Genomic DNA, 17016 nt, shown 5'->3' on the forward strand with positions numbered 1-17016 from the left:
AGGTTAGTGAGCTACTGTCAACTGAATGCTCCAATGGAATTCAGTGAAATTTGAAATCATTCAATAAGCATATTGCTCAATATGTCGGAATTACCCAGATAAAGGTGTTGGCAAATTATTATATTCTTGCATGAGGTTTAGACAGATACTACTCGCTCAGTTGGGTCTTTTTGATTTTTGGTTTACAATTTCAAAAAATTTTCGGCTTCAAAATTATAGTTATTGTACATAATAAGTTTTCACACTTTAAATAGATTCTGATCGCTCACTGTTATTGAGATGGAATTGTGTGCATGAGCGTGCTTCCGACTCGGGAGCTTAAACCCTCAGAGTAATTCGACAATCGTAATGTAATCACTTAAATACGCTATTTTGTACGAATCCGTTAGTAATTTCACTGAAATTAAATTCTGAATACATCGTATACTAGAACTAGAACGAATTTTTTTAACAATGTTTTAGTCCATTATTTTAATTCCATAAAAATATGAAGCCATAACTGGTCACAAACTGTTCACTTTTGAATGTAGTTTTAGTCAATAAACGTGTCATGCTTTCAAAGATGCAATACTTTTTTACATTATTTTCACTCCTGTTGCAAACTTTCTAGAGTCGCGTCGGTTAGACACGAGTTTCTTTGGTCCTTTATTCGCCCCCTGCTAGCAATGGGAGCGCCGCCGTGCACCATCCATTTTGTGCACCAATCAGCCCTGAATAGAACGCCTAGCATATTTTCGCAAGGCCACCAATATCAGCCGCGTATTAATCCTGCCGTCACTAACCAGCCCATGGCATCATCTTGTTTTAAATATCTAGAGCTTTACGCCTTCATATCCTGAAGCGAATAGCCCAGAGAGTAATGGTTGTCCACCATTATACGTTACATCGAATCATCACTTCATACCCTGACTTTAGCTCCAACTGGAACCAGCGGACAACGGACTGCGATCAGTCTGCCTAGCTCGCCAGTGGAACTGCATGAATCCTGCCCTGCACCACCAGACCGAGGATCGAACATGACTTCCGACGTTTCGTTAAATTACGTAACGTTTAGCTCACAGCATCTGAGGTTAAGTTTCAGATAGCATAGTTCTGTTGCAAAATCTATCGTCCATTGACGAGCCACCGTTCGACCGTGGTCTAATTAGATGCAAATGATAAATATGGACGGGTTGGTGCCGGTCCTCATAATTATTGCAAGGCTCCGACTCGCGCTGTGTCAGAGTGATGCAGAATTTTTTTGCGCCCCGAAGACGATTCTGGGCCATACTATTGCAGGCTGTTTTTCTGTGGGCTGACTGGTCCACTTCAATGGATGTGATCTGTTTGGTGGCTTGCGGCTGATAATGTGTAGTCCGGAAATGTTTGAGGGAAGAGATCAAAACTCCCAGAAGAGGAGTGGGAAGGGATCTTGGTGGTCCATGCAAAGCACGGCAGTGGTGATCTCCGACAGGCAGCCCGTATATATTCTCTACTCTGAAGCATGCCACAGCACTGATATGGGAGTTCCAAGTCCACTTACTACACTGTTAGAAAAAACGGTGAAAAAACGGTCCCACCGGCATCCTTATAGTGGCCGGTCGCTGTTTCGCCGTTTTTATCAGATGTTTTACGGATTTCTGGTGTTAAATTGGAATAAAAACGGTGAAACGGTGTTTCTTTTCACGTGCCGACCGGCCACTGAAATGCCGGTAATAACGTTAACGGTAATTTTTCTAACAGTGTATTGCAAACAAGCCCAATTTCTTGATTACAATCTTAACACAAGAGTCAATTTCATGCCAATCATTGCAAATTTCTACTTCGGTGCGTTGCGGAATTGACGGTCAAACATAAAGTGATGGACATGGAAACCCTGCCAACGCCTGAGAAACAAAGTAAAGGAAAATTGGCTGACACATTTTATACAAATAATGACACACTTTCGGCACGTGCATGGAGATGATGACACGTGACCCTTTTCAGGGTCAAGCTGGGTCAGGAAGACCCACATAAAGGCAAAATGAAACGATTTCGAAAAAACTCTGATTTCTTTATTTGAAACTTTGTTTTCTCAAGCTAATATTGTTTATATATGGTGATCAAAAATTGAGTCGAAACTCAGTAGGTTACTTCCGAACTATAAATTGTGGTATGTACACAGAACATAAAAAAAATTACAACAAGTCGTCTTATTCCTCCTTAATGCACTCAACGAAATAAAGGAAACTCGGTACAAATGGCGAAACCCTTTTTGCACATTGTGCCAAACTTGAGAATTGATAACTTGCGCCCAACATGAATAATTTCTAGTTTTTTCGTCTCGAGGAATTCTGGCGAGAATTCAAGCACAATTCCTCGACATGGAGGAACGTTGGCTACAAAATACACTCGATTATCAAATGATATAAATACAGTATATGATAATTGAGACCTCGGTGCTCTGGTTGCGTCAATTCAGTCAATATTCATTTCGTCATTTTCCCATGGATTATTTCTGCGCGAGATAAATATTGTCCTTTATATATATATGATTGTCCTTTAAATTAACAATTGATCACAAAAAACCTCATCAGGTTATAAATTTAAACGAACGCAGATCGAACTCTGTGTTTCGGCGAAACATGATCATTCTAATAAATTAATATATTTAATTTATGAGAATAAGCGCTAGGTTTGATCAAATTAAAAAAAAAACATTTCTTCTAAAACCTCTACTTTAATGCTATCTTTATCATTTGACGATCTACTTTAACATTTCTTTTTAAAACCTTCACTTTAAAAACCTCTACTCTACATTTCTTTCTAAAACCTCTTTAAAGCTGTTTGTGCCATTAATTATATTTCCAAAGTAGAATCATTTCCATTTATTCATATATCTAATTCATGGAATGATCGCTAGGTTTGATCAATTTTTAACAACTTCTCTTCCTTTTAAATTTCTACCAAAACCTCACAAACCCTCTCAACATTTATTTTTGGTCCATATATCCCGTGCCTGTTGAACTGATGTATAAAAAATTCCGTACCAAGAACCTAAAGACAAAGAAAGAGTACAATCGCTACATCTTCACTTCAAACTTTTTATGGAACATCTTCAACAATAATTCAACAAAGTTATATCTTCACTTCAAGCGTTTTATTGAACATCTCCATCACTAATTCAACAAAATTATATTTACACTTCAAATGTTTTATTGAACATCTCCATCACTAACTCAACAAAATTATAGGGTAACATGGGGCAGCGAGCCCACTGCGGGTCACGGGCCCATAGCGGGTTTCTCGCTAAGTATGGCAGATATTGGTCCGTGTTCTCTNGACGATTATCGTCAGCTTCATTCAGACGATTATCGTCAGCTTCATTCAGACGATTATCGTCAGCTTCATTCAGACGATTATCGTCAGCTTCATTCAGACGATTATCGTCAGCTTCATTCAGACGATTATCGTCAGCTTCATTCAGACGATTATCGTCAGCTTCATTCAGACGATTATCGTCAGCTTCATTCAGACGATTATCGTCAGCTTCATTCAGACGATTATCGTCAGCTTCATTCAGACGATTATCGTCAGCTTCATTCAGACGATTATCGTCAGCTTCATTCAGACGATTATCGTCAGCTTCATTCAGACGATTATCGTCAGCTTCATTCAGACGATTATCGTCAGCTTCATTCAGACGATTATCGTCAGCTTCATTCAGACGATTATCGTCAGCTTCATTCAGACGATTATCGTCAGCTTCATTCAGACGATTATCGTCAGCTTCATTCAGACGATTATCGTCAGCTTCATTCAGACGATTATCGTCAGCTTCATTCAGACGATTATCGTCAGCTTCATTCAGACGATTATCGTCAGCTTCATTCAGACGATTATCGTCAGCTTCATTCAGACGATTATCGTCAGCTTCATTCAGACGATTATCGTCAGCTTCATTCAGACGATTATCGTCAGCTTCATTCAGACGATTATCGTCAGCTTCATTCAGACGATTATCGTCAGCTTCATTCAGACGATTATCGTCAGCTTCATTCAGACGATTATCGTCAGCTTCATTCAGACGATTATCGTCAGCTTCATTCAGACGATTATCGTCAGCTTCATTCAGACGATTATCGTCAGCTTCAATAAGTTGAGAGTGTCTTGGCTAGAACTCAAACGGCCGCCTCATCATGCCAGGCAGGGATAATGGAAAGTAAAATAGCATTCATTCTTGTTTGTTTCCTTTATCTTGTTGTAAACGTGCTGAACCAAATTCCGCACATAAAAAAATGAAAAATAGAAATTTGGGAATTTGACGAAGTATATATGTACATGGGTTTTTAATAAGCAAATATCTAAGCATGACATGACTTCCGGCTAAAATAAATATGAATGGGGCAACAAATACAAATCCACAAATACCTAGAAACTTACTACCTACTTTATTCTGTCAAAAATTGGAAACGATTTTACATTACATGGAAGAACTGTTTACCGACTACTTTAATATGAATAAGAAATATATGAGATAATTATAGCAAATTGGGCTTAGGAGTAGTTCAGCGAAGTTAAACTCCTGGGTACAGCAAAACGGTAATAAATAGCAGAAGACTGCGACCCAGTATACAGCTAAGAATACATCAACTGCGCTGTAAATTTCAACCAACAGCAGCACGGTATTGTCACCTCAACGACATTGGTCAACCGCAGCCCCACAACCCCCCAAATAGCGCTCCCAACACGACCTACAATCATCGCATTAACCGCTAAGGCCCTCAACGCAATTCACAATTCCAGATTCCTGGAAAATTGTGGCATCAAGCCGAACAAAAGCTTGCACGTTTTATCATGGACCTCAAATAATATTGGCCACATGTACTCGTCCATGCGGTATATCACGAAAGTTTGCTCGCTGATGGCTAAAACGACTGATACTTCAGTGTGTAGCTATAAGCTATATTAATTTACAGTTGCCAAAAGACAAAAACTGGAACATGTGATTGCTGACTCTCGCCATTACAACTTCAGAAATGATCGCTCCAACTTTTATAAATTAACACCAGCGCTGTGCGAGCGTCACGAAACTTTTAATATTATCGTCCGCAAACTTCGTTATCATGTTCGTAAAAGCCTTCAGCGTTGCAGAGGCTAAGTTTATTTTCAAACAGAGCCATATCGTTAGGTCCTCAGTACAACCTTCGGCGTCTCCCGACGTAGACCAGGTACGTTGTCAGCGTTTGATATATACATTTATTTCATACATTTATAACGTGGTCGATAATAATTGTATAGAATATTTCTGTTTTATTTTGCATTCAAGCCGCATTGATTTACTGATGTGAAAATAAATTTATAATGAGCCAGATAATTCGTGGTGATAATTGGCCAGATAATTCATGTTGGCATTACTTGGAATTATCAAAGTTACTGAGTCAATTAAAAAAAATTTATTCATAAATTGAAGTTGATGAATTCGAAAAAGTTCAATGCAAAACATTTAGAAGGCTAATTCACTGGGAAATTGATGCGCTGGACCTTGACTTGCGACGAGGTAAACAGGTGTTGGTTTCCACGGTAAACATTGACATTGCCGGCCTGCCTTATTTCCACTGGGGACCTAGACATAAGACATAAATTGTAGGTCAAACTCATTTCCACTGGGGACAATGACATTGTAGGCATTCCTCATTTCCGCTGAATACACTGATATTGGCGGGGGGCCTCATTATTTCCACTGAGGACACTGATATGCCTGTTCGCTCACAAACGCTGAGCTTGTTCGCTCAGCGTCAATGCTTCGTGCGCCAGGCTTCATTGCGGTGCTTCATATTTACCGGCATGAGTGCTTCACTGCAGGGAACGAGGCCTAGATAATATGCATCAGTTTTGCATCATCAGGCCTAGATAATTTTGCATCGTAATATGCATCATAAGGCCTAGATAATATGCAGTCTTCTTCACATTTGCTCATTGATTCCTATTAGAGACAATGAGTATTCTAGGTCGGCAATGAGTATGAAATTAAACAGTCAGTAAATTCCTGTGGATGCGTTGATGCAAGCCTCGTGTGTCTGCCACACGCAGACCTTACAAAGACTGGTCCCCGCGCAGACCAAACCTCTAATATTGTGTTAATTTAACCCTTAATATCGCTTTGATTTGACCCCTAATAATGTTTTAAATTAACCCCTAACGCTGTTTTAATTTAATCCCAAATGTTGTTTTAATTCAACTCCTAATGTTGTTTTAACTTGACGCCTAATGATAATTTAATTTAACCCCTAATGTTGTTTTAATTTAACCCCTAATTTTCTTGTGAACACTGCTCACATAGAGTGTGCTGTAAAGCTGACCACGTATTAATATACATGGAATTTCCGTTCACTAGTCGCAAAATGATCTATAATGTTCGATCAAATGGAAAATTAGAAGCATTGATTGAAATTGCTTAAGAACGAAGGAGTTTGGAGTTCTCATTTTCGTGATATTGGCTTCTAATTGGATTATCCAATAATCAAGATATCAAGCCATGTCATCGACAGTTCGCATCCATGATAATTTATGATAAGTGTAGCATCGAGGCACGAGAACGGGGTGGACTTGGAGCTGACATGTCACATGAGCAACAAAAAGATTCTACCGTAAATATGTTGCCAGTGGCTTCATTATAATTAATCTGTGATCTAGAAGTGACTGCCAAATAACAACTAAAATGATGTTAATTACTTGCATGTTCGAAATGTTGTTCACCAACCAATAGTCAGTACCTTGCATGAAAATAATAAACTATGTAACTTTGTATCGGACCAAGTAGAGACGGCCTGAATCTGGTATGTGTTATTCATGTTGCGGCCTTTTGTGGACATTTATTTTATTTGTATTTGACATTCAGTATTTTGCATTCCCCTCATTTATTCCAGAACTTCATATCATTGAAAACGTCAAGGTCATACCAGAGAATTTTTTGGACTGTTTCTTCACTTGGTTTTTGGATGAATAATTTTTTCTAGGTTATAACACCATCTGTATATCTCATAATGGATTTCTAGTATAAATTTAATGCAAATGCCAGTTGCCTACAAAACATTCATGACTCTTTACACACAAAAAAATAGCAGTCCGCTATTCTGGTATCAACCGAAACCAAGCAATAATTGACCAGTGATTCAAAATTCGCAGTCTCAATTGAACGTATACTAGCTTTCATCCAATCAACTTCTGCGTGCGTGACCGTGCCCGCATGTCTGGTCGAGGCCAATCACTCTTCTGTCTCTAGCTGTACATATCGGTCGCCTCTCATTATAGGGTGATTTTTATTTATATTTGAAGCTCATTCGTCCGATTGGGCAAATATATTGGCTGCATGCTATGCCCAGTTGGAGGTTTTTGTCACTTGTCATGTTTTTTCAATACATAAATTTCAGCAATGCTTTATGAATGCAATGTATAGTATTTTGCCCTCGCAAGGTAGCTGGTCGCTAGAGGGTAAAGACCACATGGTGAGTAATGTGTGGCCATGAATATCTGGCCCCCAGGCCATGAATATTTGATTTACCGAAGAATTTCTCGTTGAGTTGCCGGATTTAATTGATGCAAATCACACACGAGACTCAGCGAGAATTATTCTCGATAAAGGCGACCTGTAATGAACCAATGAGCACGAATCAATATCCAATTACAAGAAATTGAAGTAGAGAAGCGGGTATTAACGGGGATCAACCTCAGGTACGCTGAGCCCAGCGATGATGTGTCCATCACATTTCACATTACTCATCGTCACGGAGCTGACATTCACATTACTCATCGTCACGGAGGTGATATTCACGTCATCCTAACTTAAATACCTCACTGCCTCATCAGCGGTAGTGGCGCTGCTATTTATTATCCAGTAAATCTAAATCTATTCCAGTCGGCAGGTTGACCGCGGGTTTCCCTGACGGAGACATAGTCTGGTATCTTAGGTCCCTGTCTTTAGTGATTGATGAAATCTTTTCATGTGTTTTCGAAAGCTTAAATAATTTCTTTCAGTTAATTAACTATTTCCATCATACAATTGAGGTTGATAAAAGCATGGGGGTAAATATGACACTGACTTTCCATTTTAAACTGCGAGCGCTGATCTTTTTAAGAAGCATTAAAGTATGTCTGCGTAAATACCTTTTAGATCAACTATTCACTCAATATTCATTAATCTACGTGGTGTGAATTCCGTCAGAAGATAACAAACTCAGCGTACAAGTTGGTCCTCTTGACAGCAATTAATGCCATCAGAAATGACTCTTATTGTCGTGACAGCGAGCAAGGCACGCGACTCTTGACTTATTCATCAATAACTTTATACCTGCCGTGAACTTAATCATCAATAACTTGATATCTGTCGTAAACTTATTTATCAAAAACTTGATCTATTCCGTAAACTTATTTATCGAAAACTTGAAAGTTGCCTTAAACTTATTCATGAAAAACTTGATAATTTACCGTAAACTTATTCATCAATAACTTGATATCTGCCGTAAACTTATTCATGAAAAACTTGATCTCTAACGTAAACTTATTTATCAAAAACTTGAAATTTGCCGTAAACTTATTTATCAAAAACTTGATCTCTGCCGTAAACTTATTTATCAAAAACTTGATATCTGCCGTAAACTTATTTATCAAAAACTTGATCTCTACCTTATACTTATTTATTAAAAACTTGAAATTTGCCGAAAACTTATTTATCAAAAACTTGATATCTGCCTTAAACTTATTTATTAAAAACTTGATCTTTGCCGTAAAGTTATTCATAAAAAATTTGATTTCTGCCGTAAACTTAATCATCAAAAACTTGATGTTTACCGTAAATTGGTCAAGATTTTGTACATGGATGAGATATGCACCGTGTCCAAAAAGATTGCCTCGCGGCACGTAACCAAAAAGTGGCGAAGAGTACTTACCTGAAATCGGCAAAAAAATTAATTAAAAGATTCGAATGCGAGTTGGAATCGGACAATAAAAATCGAAACAATTTTTCCGTTGAAAATAATTTGTTTTCCTTTAATTTTCACGCCAGTTTTTATTGATCAGTCTTGTGGGTTTCGGCCTTACTCGAAACTGAAAAATATTAAGCTTCCACTTAAAATCAAAATTATTAAGGGCGATAGAATTATTTAGCATGCGAATTGTGTTGTATAATTGTAATAGAAATCGCTTTAATTCTCCTGCTATGAAATAAATAATTATAAAATTTCCCGGTAAATAATTATAAAATTTCCCTTCAGTCGAATTCAGCTGAGTTTCTTTTCCCATCCTACATACGTTCTTGAAAGAGAGAAATTTATATTTTTGGCATAACCGGGACCTATTCTTTGGGCGTCGAATTCCCGTTTCCTGTTTGAAGCATGAAAATATTAGTATTGTCATTTTTAAATGGCTTCTCTGTTACAGGACATCTGACGCAATACCCGCAGTGGTCGGCGGAAGCTGCCGCAAGCGTTATGGGCTAGCAAGGAGGGAGCGGCTAGAAGGTACTGTTGCAGGATAGTTGCAGGAGGGCGCTATTGTGGCCGCTGCAGGAGGGCGCTAAGTTTCTGGTGTGATGAACTGCACCAAAAATTAGCAAAGAATTCTTCAAGCAGCGCTTTTTTATGATGAACTCTTCCATGTTGAAATTTGATATGAAATTTCAATTTTTCATCTGCCACTTTGCACGAAAGCTCGAATTGCGCATAAAAAATACACTAGCAAATGTCGGCACATAATATTATTTTTCTGAACAATTCATTGCAGCTGGTCCCATAGGTGAACTCATCGGTGACCTTGAGACTTCCAATAGTTAGGAGCTGAGTTACCTCTCACGATACTAGAACCAATAGCTCAAACGAACCTAGTTACCTCTCGCGATACTAGAACCAATAGCTCAAAGGAACCTAGTTACCTATCGCGACATTATAAACTATTATTCTTAGGTACCTGAAAATGTCGCACAGAATGAGGCGGATGCTGCAGTTGTTCCTGCTGTGCCTGCTGGTGGTGGACGTGTCCTGGGGCGTCCATATACGACCTACCGCCTGCACTACCGCGAAGCCGCCCTCTGCTCTAACGTCACCGCCAGCGCTGTACAGGCTGGCAGCGTCATCAGGGTGAGAAGCGATAAACTCAGATCGAACGAAAATGAGAATAATTTCATTTCTACTGTCATCTACTTATTCTTTAAAACATTTCTTGGAATATTCTTATTTTTTGTGAAGCCACAGGATATAATACGCATAAAGATTTACTTCCCTGTACTGATACACTCATGGATGAAATAAACGTTCGTTAGTTGCCTGATTCTTGCAATGAAAATAACATTCAGGTGAACATTCTCCTCCAGAGAATCAGTGGTGAATAAGGGTCTATTGACCTTTTTCCGCTATCCCAGCTGAATTTTTTTGTAGAGTACAAGAAATACACAATACTATTACCTATTCGTCCAGTCTAGATTACATAGCTGCGATGTAGAATACTTAAACAAAATTAGAGCGTTTTTTTTTTTTTGTCCAGTGTGCAGCGCACGCTTCATCGCAAAGTTCTCCTGCGTTTGTCTTCTGCGTAGAAGAGACCGCAGACTGCATCCTGGCGACCTCAAACTATCACGCAGGGACCTGGCTATCCTCAGAGCCATCCTGCCTCCTGTACTCCAGCTACCCCCTGCCACCTTTGCCTCTGCCTCAGACTCAGGTGATCGCCATATCCAATGCCTCTATAAAGATACGCCTCCAGCTTAGCCTCAGGTTAAGGGCTTCACTTCAGTTTCCGGTTAAACTCCCTACCCCGCCTCGATTGAAAGCCTTAACGGAAAAATTAGCAGTCAGACTGTCTTAGTAAAATGCAGCTAAAACTGTGTTTTCAAAACATTGTTCAAAACTGTGTTTTCAAAAAACTGTGACTGTTTTTAAAATATTCTTAATTCGCTTAATTCACTCAACTCGTGATACGAACTGGAGCTCTCCGAAGTAACTGACACCACATACCGAATAGATCAACCCATGAAATGCAGAAAGGACAAACAATACCTGCACGTAAGCAAGGGATGAACCACAAACTTATTATCCAGGGCACAATGCAGTTCAAGCTCAGCACCGGCGCCACCACAGCTGGGGACGTGACGTCACTGAGCGCCCAGAACCTCTGCGCGGCCGATGGCCTCCAGTTTGCTGTGGTCGCGACCGCCGCTGAGCAGCTGCAGGTCCTTGCCCAAGTGGGAGCCGGTGAGTCATACATGTGACTTTTATGATTATATTTTAAAATTAGGGACCCAGACATTGAATGTTCGGAATGAATCCGAATTAGATGAGTGGTAGCAGGTAGGTGAGGAGAAATGAAGACGGTCCCGTCTCTGCAGTCTGCCTGGCATTGCACTCCTCAGCGCCATGGCGGCCGCAGTACCATGGCGGCCGCAGTGCACTCGTCAGTCTCATGGCTGCGACAAGTACCGCTTAAATAAAATCAATCGGCAAGCAAAGGTTGCCATCACAGTTTGCAGATGATTCGACTAATTGTCCTGAAAATAATTGTGTGATGTATGAGGAACGGCAAAGAGTGTATTTTATAATGGAAGGCTGGACCTGCGGAAGCGGTCCAGCTAGTGAACCTTCAAGTCCTGGATCAGACGGATGGGGGAACTGCAGTATTGGGAAAGACCGAAGCAACATCAGATTCTGATTTACATCAGGTTCTGTGTGGATTGTTCGTCAGTTCGAGGAACGCCTACACCTATTCACTTGTCGTTTGGCAGAACTGAGTGCCATGAACTCGTGGACTTGTGGCCGAGTGTGCGGTAGTGGAACAAACCCTGACTTAACCGGACGATATGACCAACGTGAGGGTACGTGACGTGCAAATTGTAACTAAAATTTTGTTCCTTCCAGAGATCAAAGCGCGATGCTCCAACTTCTGCCTGGCTTGGTACTGGCTTAACTCCACCCTCCAATGGGCGGATGGAAGTGTACCCAACAAGTGCCAGATTTCGATCGCTAGCCCATCAGCGACACGAACATGTTACGTGCAGGACTGGTCGTGGCCTGGAGTGGGAACGTACCAGTGCACTATAATTGGTGCCATCCCTGTAATCTGCCAGACTTATCTGTGAGCCTCCCAGAGTTTGGAGGTCCCATCTGCTTACAAGCTGTTGACTGAACGGCTATGTAAGGGAAATTCACCCTATAGGATTTCAGTTACTCAAATTTATTCTTGTGTCGTAAGTTTTACGGCTGCTTGTAGGGTTGGCAACCATGCTATTTGATGGCGTGGCGTTACCGGCCTGTAGCCCCTGTTAGTTCGTCTCATTCGATTGCTGCCACTTGGTCGGAGCGTACCTACTGTCACTATTTTCGAGTGCACCTGTAGCGTCGAGTGCACCTGTAGCGTCCCTATTAGGACCGACTCTTTGCCCGGCATGCACATGCAGCTCCTAGTTGGGCCGACCTCGACGGTACTTCCCAACTCCAGTACCTGCACCAGTCCAGTCTCAACCCAAGTTCATATAGCTCTTGCTGTGTACTATAAGCCCAGTGCTCTTCAGACTGTGCACTATCAGTTTCAGTGCCTCGTCGTGCAAGTGTAGCATCAGTCCTCTGTACTACCATTGCTGTGTACTACCATTGCTGTGTACTACCATTGCTGTGTACTACCATTGCTGTGTACTACCATTGCTGTGCTGTGTACTAGCATTTCTGTGTACTACCATTGCAGTGTACTACCATTGCTGTGTACTACCATTACTGCGTGTCTTTGCTGCTTTACCTATCTTGTGTTTAGTTTCGTAGTTGTTGTCAAATTAGCTTAGTCACTATAGGTCCAGTTACAACCTCTCATTTATTAGTGTTCAATTAGCGTGTTTTGTTCAACAAAGTATTGTTTATTATGCTTTCATTTCTCCCGTGTTGAGGATCGGTGGCAGTTTCGGGTTAATTATCGAATCAATTTGGAGTCGTCCTTTACTTAAACTTTACAGGCTACTTGGCGAGGAAACTCAGCTGATTGGCTGCTGGATTCCACTCGGAAACATTGATCGCGGACGTGTAGAGAGCACGCACGCATTCTTGTAGTGATTGTAGTTCTAAACACTATCGCACATGACTGTTATTCGCATGACTTCTACTTACCGTGCCGCTCACATGACTGTGTTATTCTCTTAACTGTTAAACTCACCGTGCCACCCACATGACTGTGTTATTCTCTTAACTGTTAAACTCACCGTGCCACCCACAGAACTGTGTTATTCTCTTAACTGTTAAACTCACCGTGCCACCTACATGACTGTGTTGTTCACATGACTGTTCCAGCTAATGATGAANATTTGCAGCCCTTCAACCTGCAACCTTTAAAATTCAATACCAAATAAATTGGGCTACAAGATTTTATTACATTTAAATAATTCAGAGGATGAGAGAACTGAGTATCAAAGACTCACCAAAATGGCTTATATATATCTAAATATTATTCCATGAATGTAGAATTGTGACGAATAACGATGACTATAAATAATAACATTAATTTCAAGAACGTGCGTTCGAAAATCGCTTTGCTAGCTGAAATTACTTCACGTTCAGCGATGGGATTTAACGAGATCTTTAATTTGGGATTTAACGATTGGATTTAACGACAAGCCATATATAATTAATGACTACAGAGCAATGATGCGGTTGGCGCAATTCATTCTTAATGAGACTTTCCAACACATGATACTGGGATATTATCAAGACAGATGTGATTATTTCTCTCATGTCATCTCATGATCTCATGTCATTGAGATCATTCAAGTGTTCCGAACCGAAGTAAAAATTTGAAAATTTTATTATTGAAGTTCATAATTTCTCAACTATATATCTATGTTTTGCCGATAATTCGAACGATGTTTGAATATTCATGAGGTGTTATGTTGTTTGTTCAGATATTGCATTGTATTTCAAATTAATAATAATAATAATAATAATAATAATATAGCGGTTTCAGCGTTATTAGGCCGTAGGCCTGTCGCCGATTCTTAACATCGCAGAACATTCACAGCATTTTGCGGTCTCGAACTCGCAACTCACTGCTACAATTCNATAGTTTTTTAAGCACACTTACAACTATTTCCCACTTTTGTGAAGCCGAACTTCAAAAAGTTGAGAAAACGCTCAACCCTAAATTCTATATATACCGTCGACAATTAGTCGCGGACAAATAAGAATTGACACAATTCTTTTACTCAGCATAGAAATAATTAATTAAAAATCATAAGAATCGAGAAAGGCATATGACTGAAACTGAAAGAACTCTATCAGGCAGTGGCTTATCTTCTTCAATTGAGCATAACTGAAAGTTTTACCGATAACATACAAGCGAACATGCATTCAATTCTGGGCGAAAAACCAAATATTTTTGTAATTACTCCGTCATTTATTTTTTGAAGACTTAGCTGCACTTCCAAAGGGCCTTACGAGAAAAATTTATCAAAGAACGCAATACTAAAGCGGTACAATCGCAGATAAATGGAGCTTAAATGAAGATTGAAATGCAATCATTTGCCCACGTGCTGCAAGTGCCATAATAAATACAATTATAATTTAGACTATAATTTATCTTGGTTAATATGCCGTCTAGCTTGCGCGAGTGGGGTAAATAATGAACGTTTTATTTAGTTTTATATTGATTTATCTCAGAAGCTCTATCGATGTTATAAGTTTGCTACAATTATGTTGATATTCTTCTATAAATGTTGAGGCATTATATTATTTCTAATGCTTTAGCTTTACTTCTATTGGAATTAGAAGGTTACTACTATTAACTTTATTAGCTAAAATATTCAAGCTCTGTCTCTTATACACATCTTGGGCGGCTAATTATGAGATGCGGCCATTTCACATCTGAATCATCTCTAATCCGAGACTGACAACCGAAACCAGACCGTCTGCCGCGGCTAAATTTTGACAGGGTTGGGTTCGTAAAATTATTATATTATAATAATTTTACGATTAAAAGGAACAATACACAAGCAATTGTAAAACCAATTTTCTTTTCTGCTTTGTAGAAGCTCACCGATAATCGATTTACTTGACATATGCATTCAAAGCTAATGTATTTTATTGCAGTGACTCGGTGTTAGCTAATAGATAAATCTATCCTAATGTTTTCTGATTTTAATTAAGATCGAGGACGATCTTGTCTGAGGGGGTGGGGTCGTGTCCGAGAGTAATTTGTGGAAACAAATGCTCGTGTGTTTACCAGCAGACCTAGTTAGCTACGAGTCCACTGTGTCACAGAGAGCTTGCCTCAGACGCCGAGTCGAAAGCTTATTATACAGCTTATGTGTCACGAGGATAAATGGCCTGAGACTGCTGTGACACAAGTGGCCTGGGACTCCATCGTGGCCTGGGACTGCTACTTCCGAAACAAATACCAAGGATACCAAGGACACAGTATATAGTGTGAAGTTTGCTACAGTACAGCACAGTATATAGTGTGAAGTTTGCTACAGCACAGTATATAGTGTGACGTTTGCCACAGTACAGCACAGTACATAGTGTAAAGTTTGCTACAGTACAGCACAGTTGTTTCATGAACGCAGAGTTTTCTATTCGGCTTTATTTTTACTGTATTAGTCCGTAAATATACTGTGCTATAGACTATATACTGTGCTGTACTGTAGCAAACTTCACACTATACAGCACAGCGCTGTCTGCCATTCGAGAGAATCCCAAATATTTCTACAAATATGCCCGGTCAAAGGCCAAAATCAGAGCCTCAGTGGGGCCTTTGAAAAATAACGATGTCCTTGTTGGAGACGACAAGGTCATGTGCGAACTTCTGGGAGCTCAATTTGGGACCCCGAAACGCAAGGCAGGAGAACGAAATTGGAGTCATTCAAGAACTTCCAGGGGATCGGGAGCTGATGAGCATTGAGTTTGAAACACCGGATCTAGAGTGGAGTATCCAAGAATTATCTACGTATTCGGCTCCCGGGCCGGATGGGGTCCCTGCAGTATTACTGAAAAGATGTGTCGGTGCACTAAAGGTCCCTACATTTAAATAATTCAGAGGATGAGAGAACTGAGTATCAAAGACTCACCAAAATGGCTTATATATATCTAAATATTATTCCATGAATGTAGAATTGTGACGAAGAACGATGACTATAAATAATAACATTAATTTCAAGAACGTACGTTCGAAAATTGCTTTGCTAGCTGAAACTACTTCACGTTCAGCGATGGGATTTAACGAGATCTTTAATGAGACAAGCCATATAATTAATGACTACAGAGCAATAATGCGGTTGGCGCAATTCATTCTTAATGAGACTTTCCAACACATGATATTGGGATAGTATCAAAACAGATGTGATTATTTAATCTCATGTCATTGAGATCATTCAAGTGTTCCGAACCGAAGTAAAAATTTGAAAATTTTATTATTGAAGTTCATAATTGCTCAACTATATACAGTATTTATGTTTTGCCGATAATTCGAACGATGTTTGAATATTCATGAGGTGTTATGTTATTTGTTCAGATATTGCATTGTATTTCAATTGAGCCTTGCGAATGACAAATGGTTTGATACAATTACTGTGTTTATTACTCAAATTTAATTTTTCACGCTCTCGAAATTTAAACATGTTGATGCCATTGGTTACATGAACGTAGAGTTTATTTAAAAGTTTTATTTTTACTGTATTGGACCGTAAATGACGTTATAGGGAGTTTTTGCAACGTCAACACGCTAAGCGATGATTGATGTTTTGCACTTTAAGATTTGAGTTGTAGTGCAATGCTAAATAGATTATTCATTCCTTTAAAAATTATCAATCAAAAAGCATTCCCATTAAATTAGCAGTAGCTAATTAAGCATTCAAGTTGAACTGTCTGCCATTTTGTTAGCATTTGCTTCTGCAATGTAATAAAATTGGTGAAACAGACAATATGCTAATATTTATTCTCTTGTTTGACAATTATGATGCAATTAAATCATAATAATTTTACGATTAAAAGGAACAATACACAAGCAATTGTCAAACCAATTTTCTTTGCTGCTTTGTAG

The 17016-nt window shown here is 39.4% G+C and overlaps 1 protein-coding gene across 1 annotated transcript; it reads left to right on the forward strand.

Moving 5' to 3' along the window:
- The first annotated feature begins 5084 nt into the window (after positions 1 to 5084).
- LOC125178166 lies at positions 5085 to 12082 on the forward strand. Its single transcript, XM_047881299.1, has 5 exons — positions 5085 to 5189; positions 9918 to 10091; positions 10495 to 10671; positions 11048 to 11201; positions 11862 to 12082. Exons 1-5 carry the CDS (start codon positions 5085 to 5087, stop codon positions 12080 to 12082), a joined length of 831 nt encoding a protein of 276 aa, XP_047737255.1.
- Positions 12083 to 17016: the final 4934 nt, after the last annotated feature.

The sequence above is a fragment of the Hyalella azteca genome, unplaced genomic scaffold, assembly GCF_000764305.2.
Source record: "Hyalella azteca isolate HAZT.00-mixed unplaced genomic scaffold, Hazt_2.0.2 contig7584, whole genome shotgun sequence".
NCBI classification, from domain to species: Eukaryota; Metazoa; Arthropoda; class Malacostraca; order Amphipoda; family Hyalellidae; genus Hyalella; species Hyalella azteca.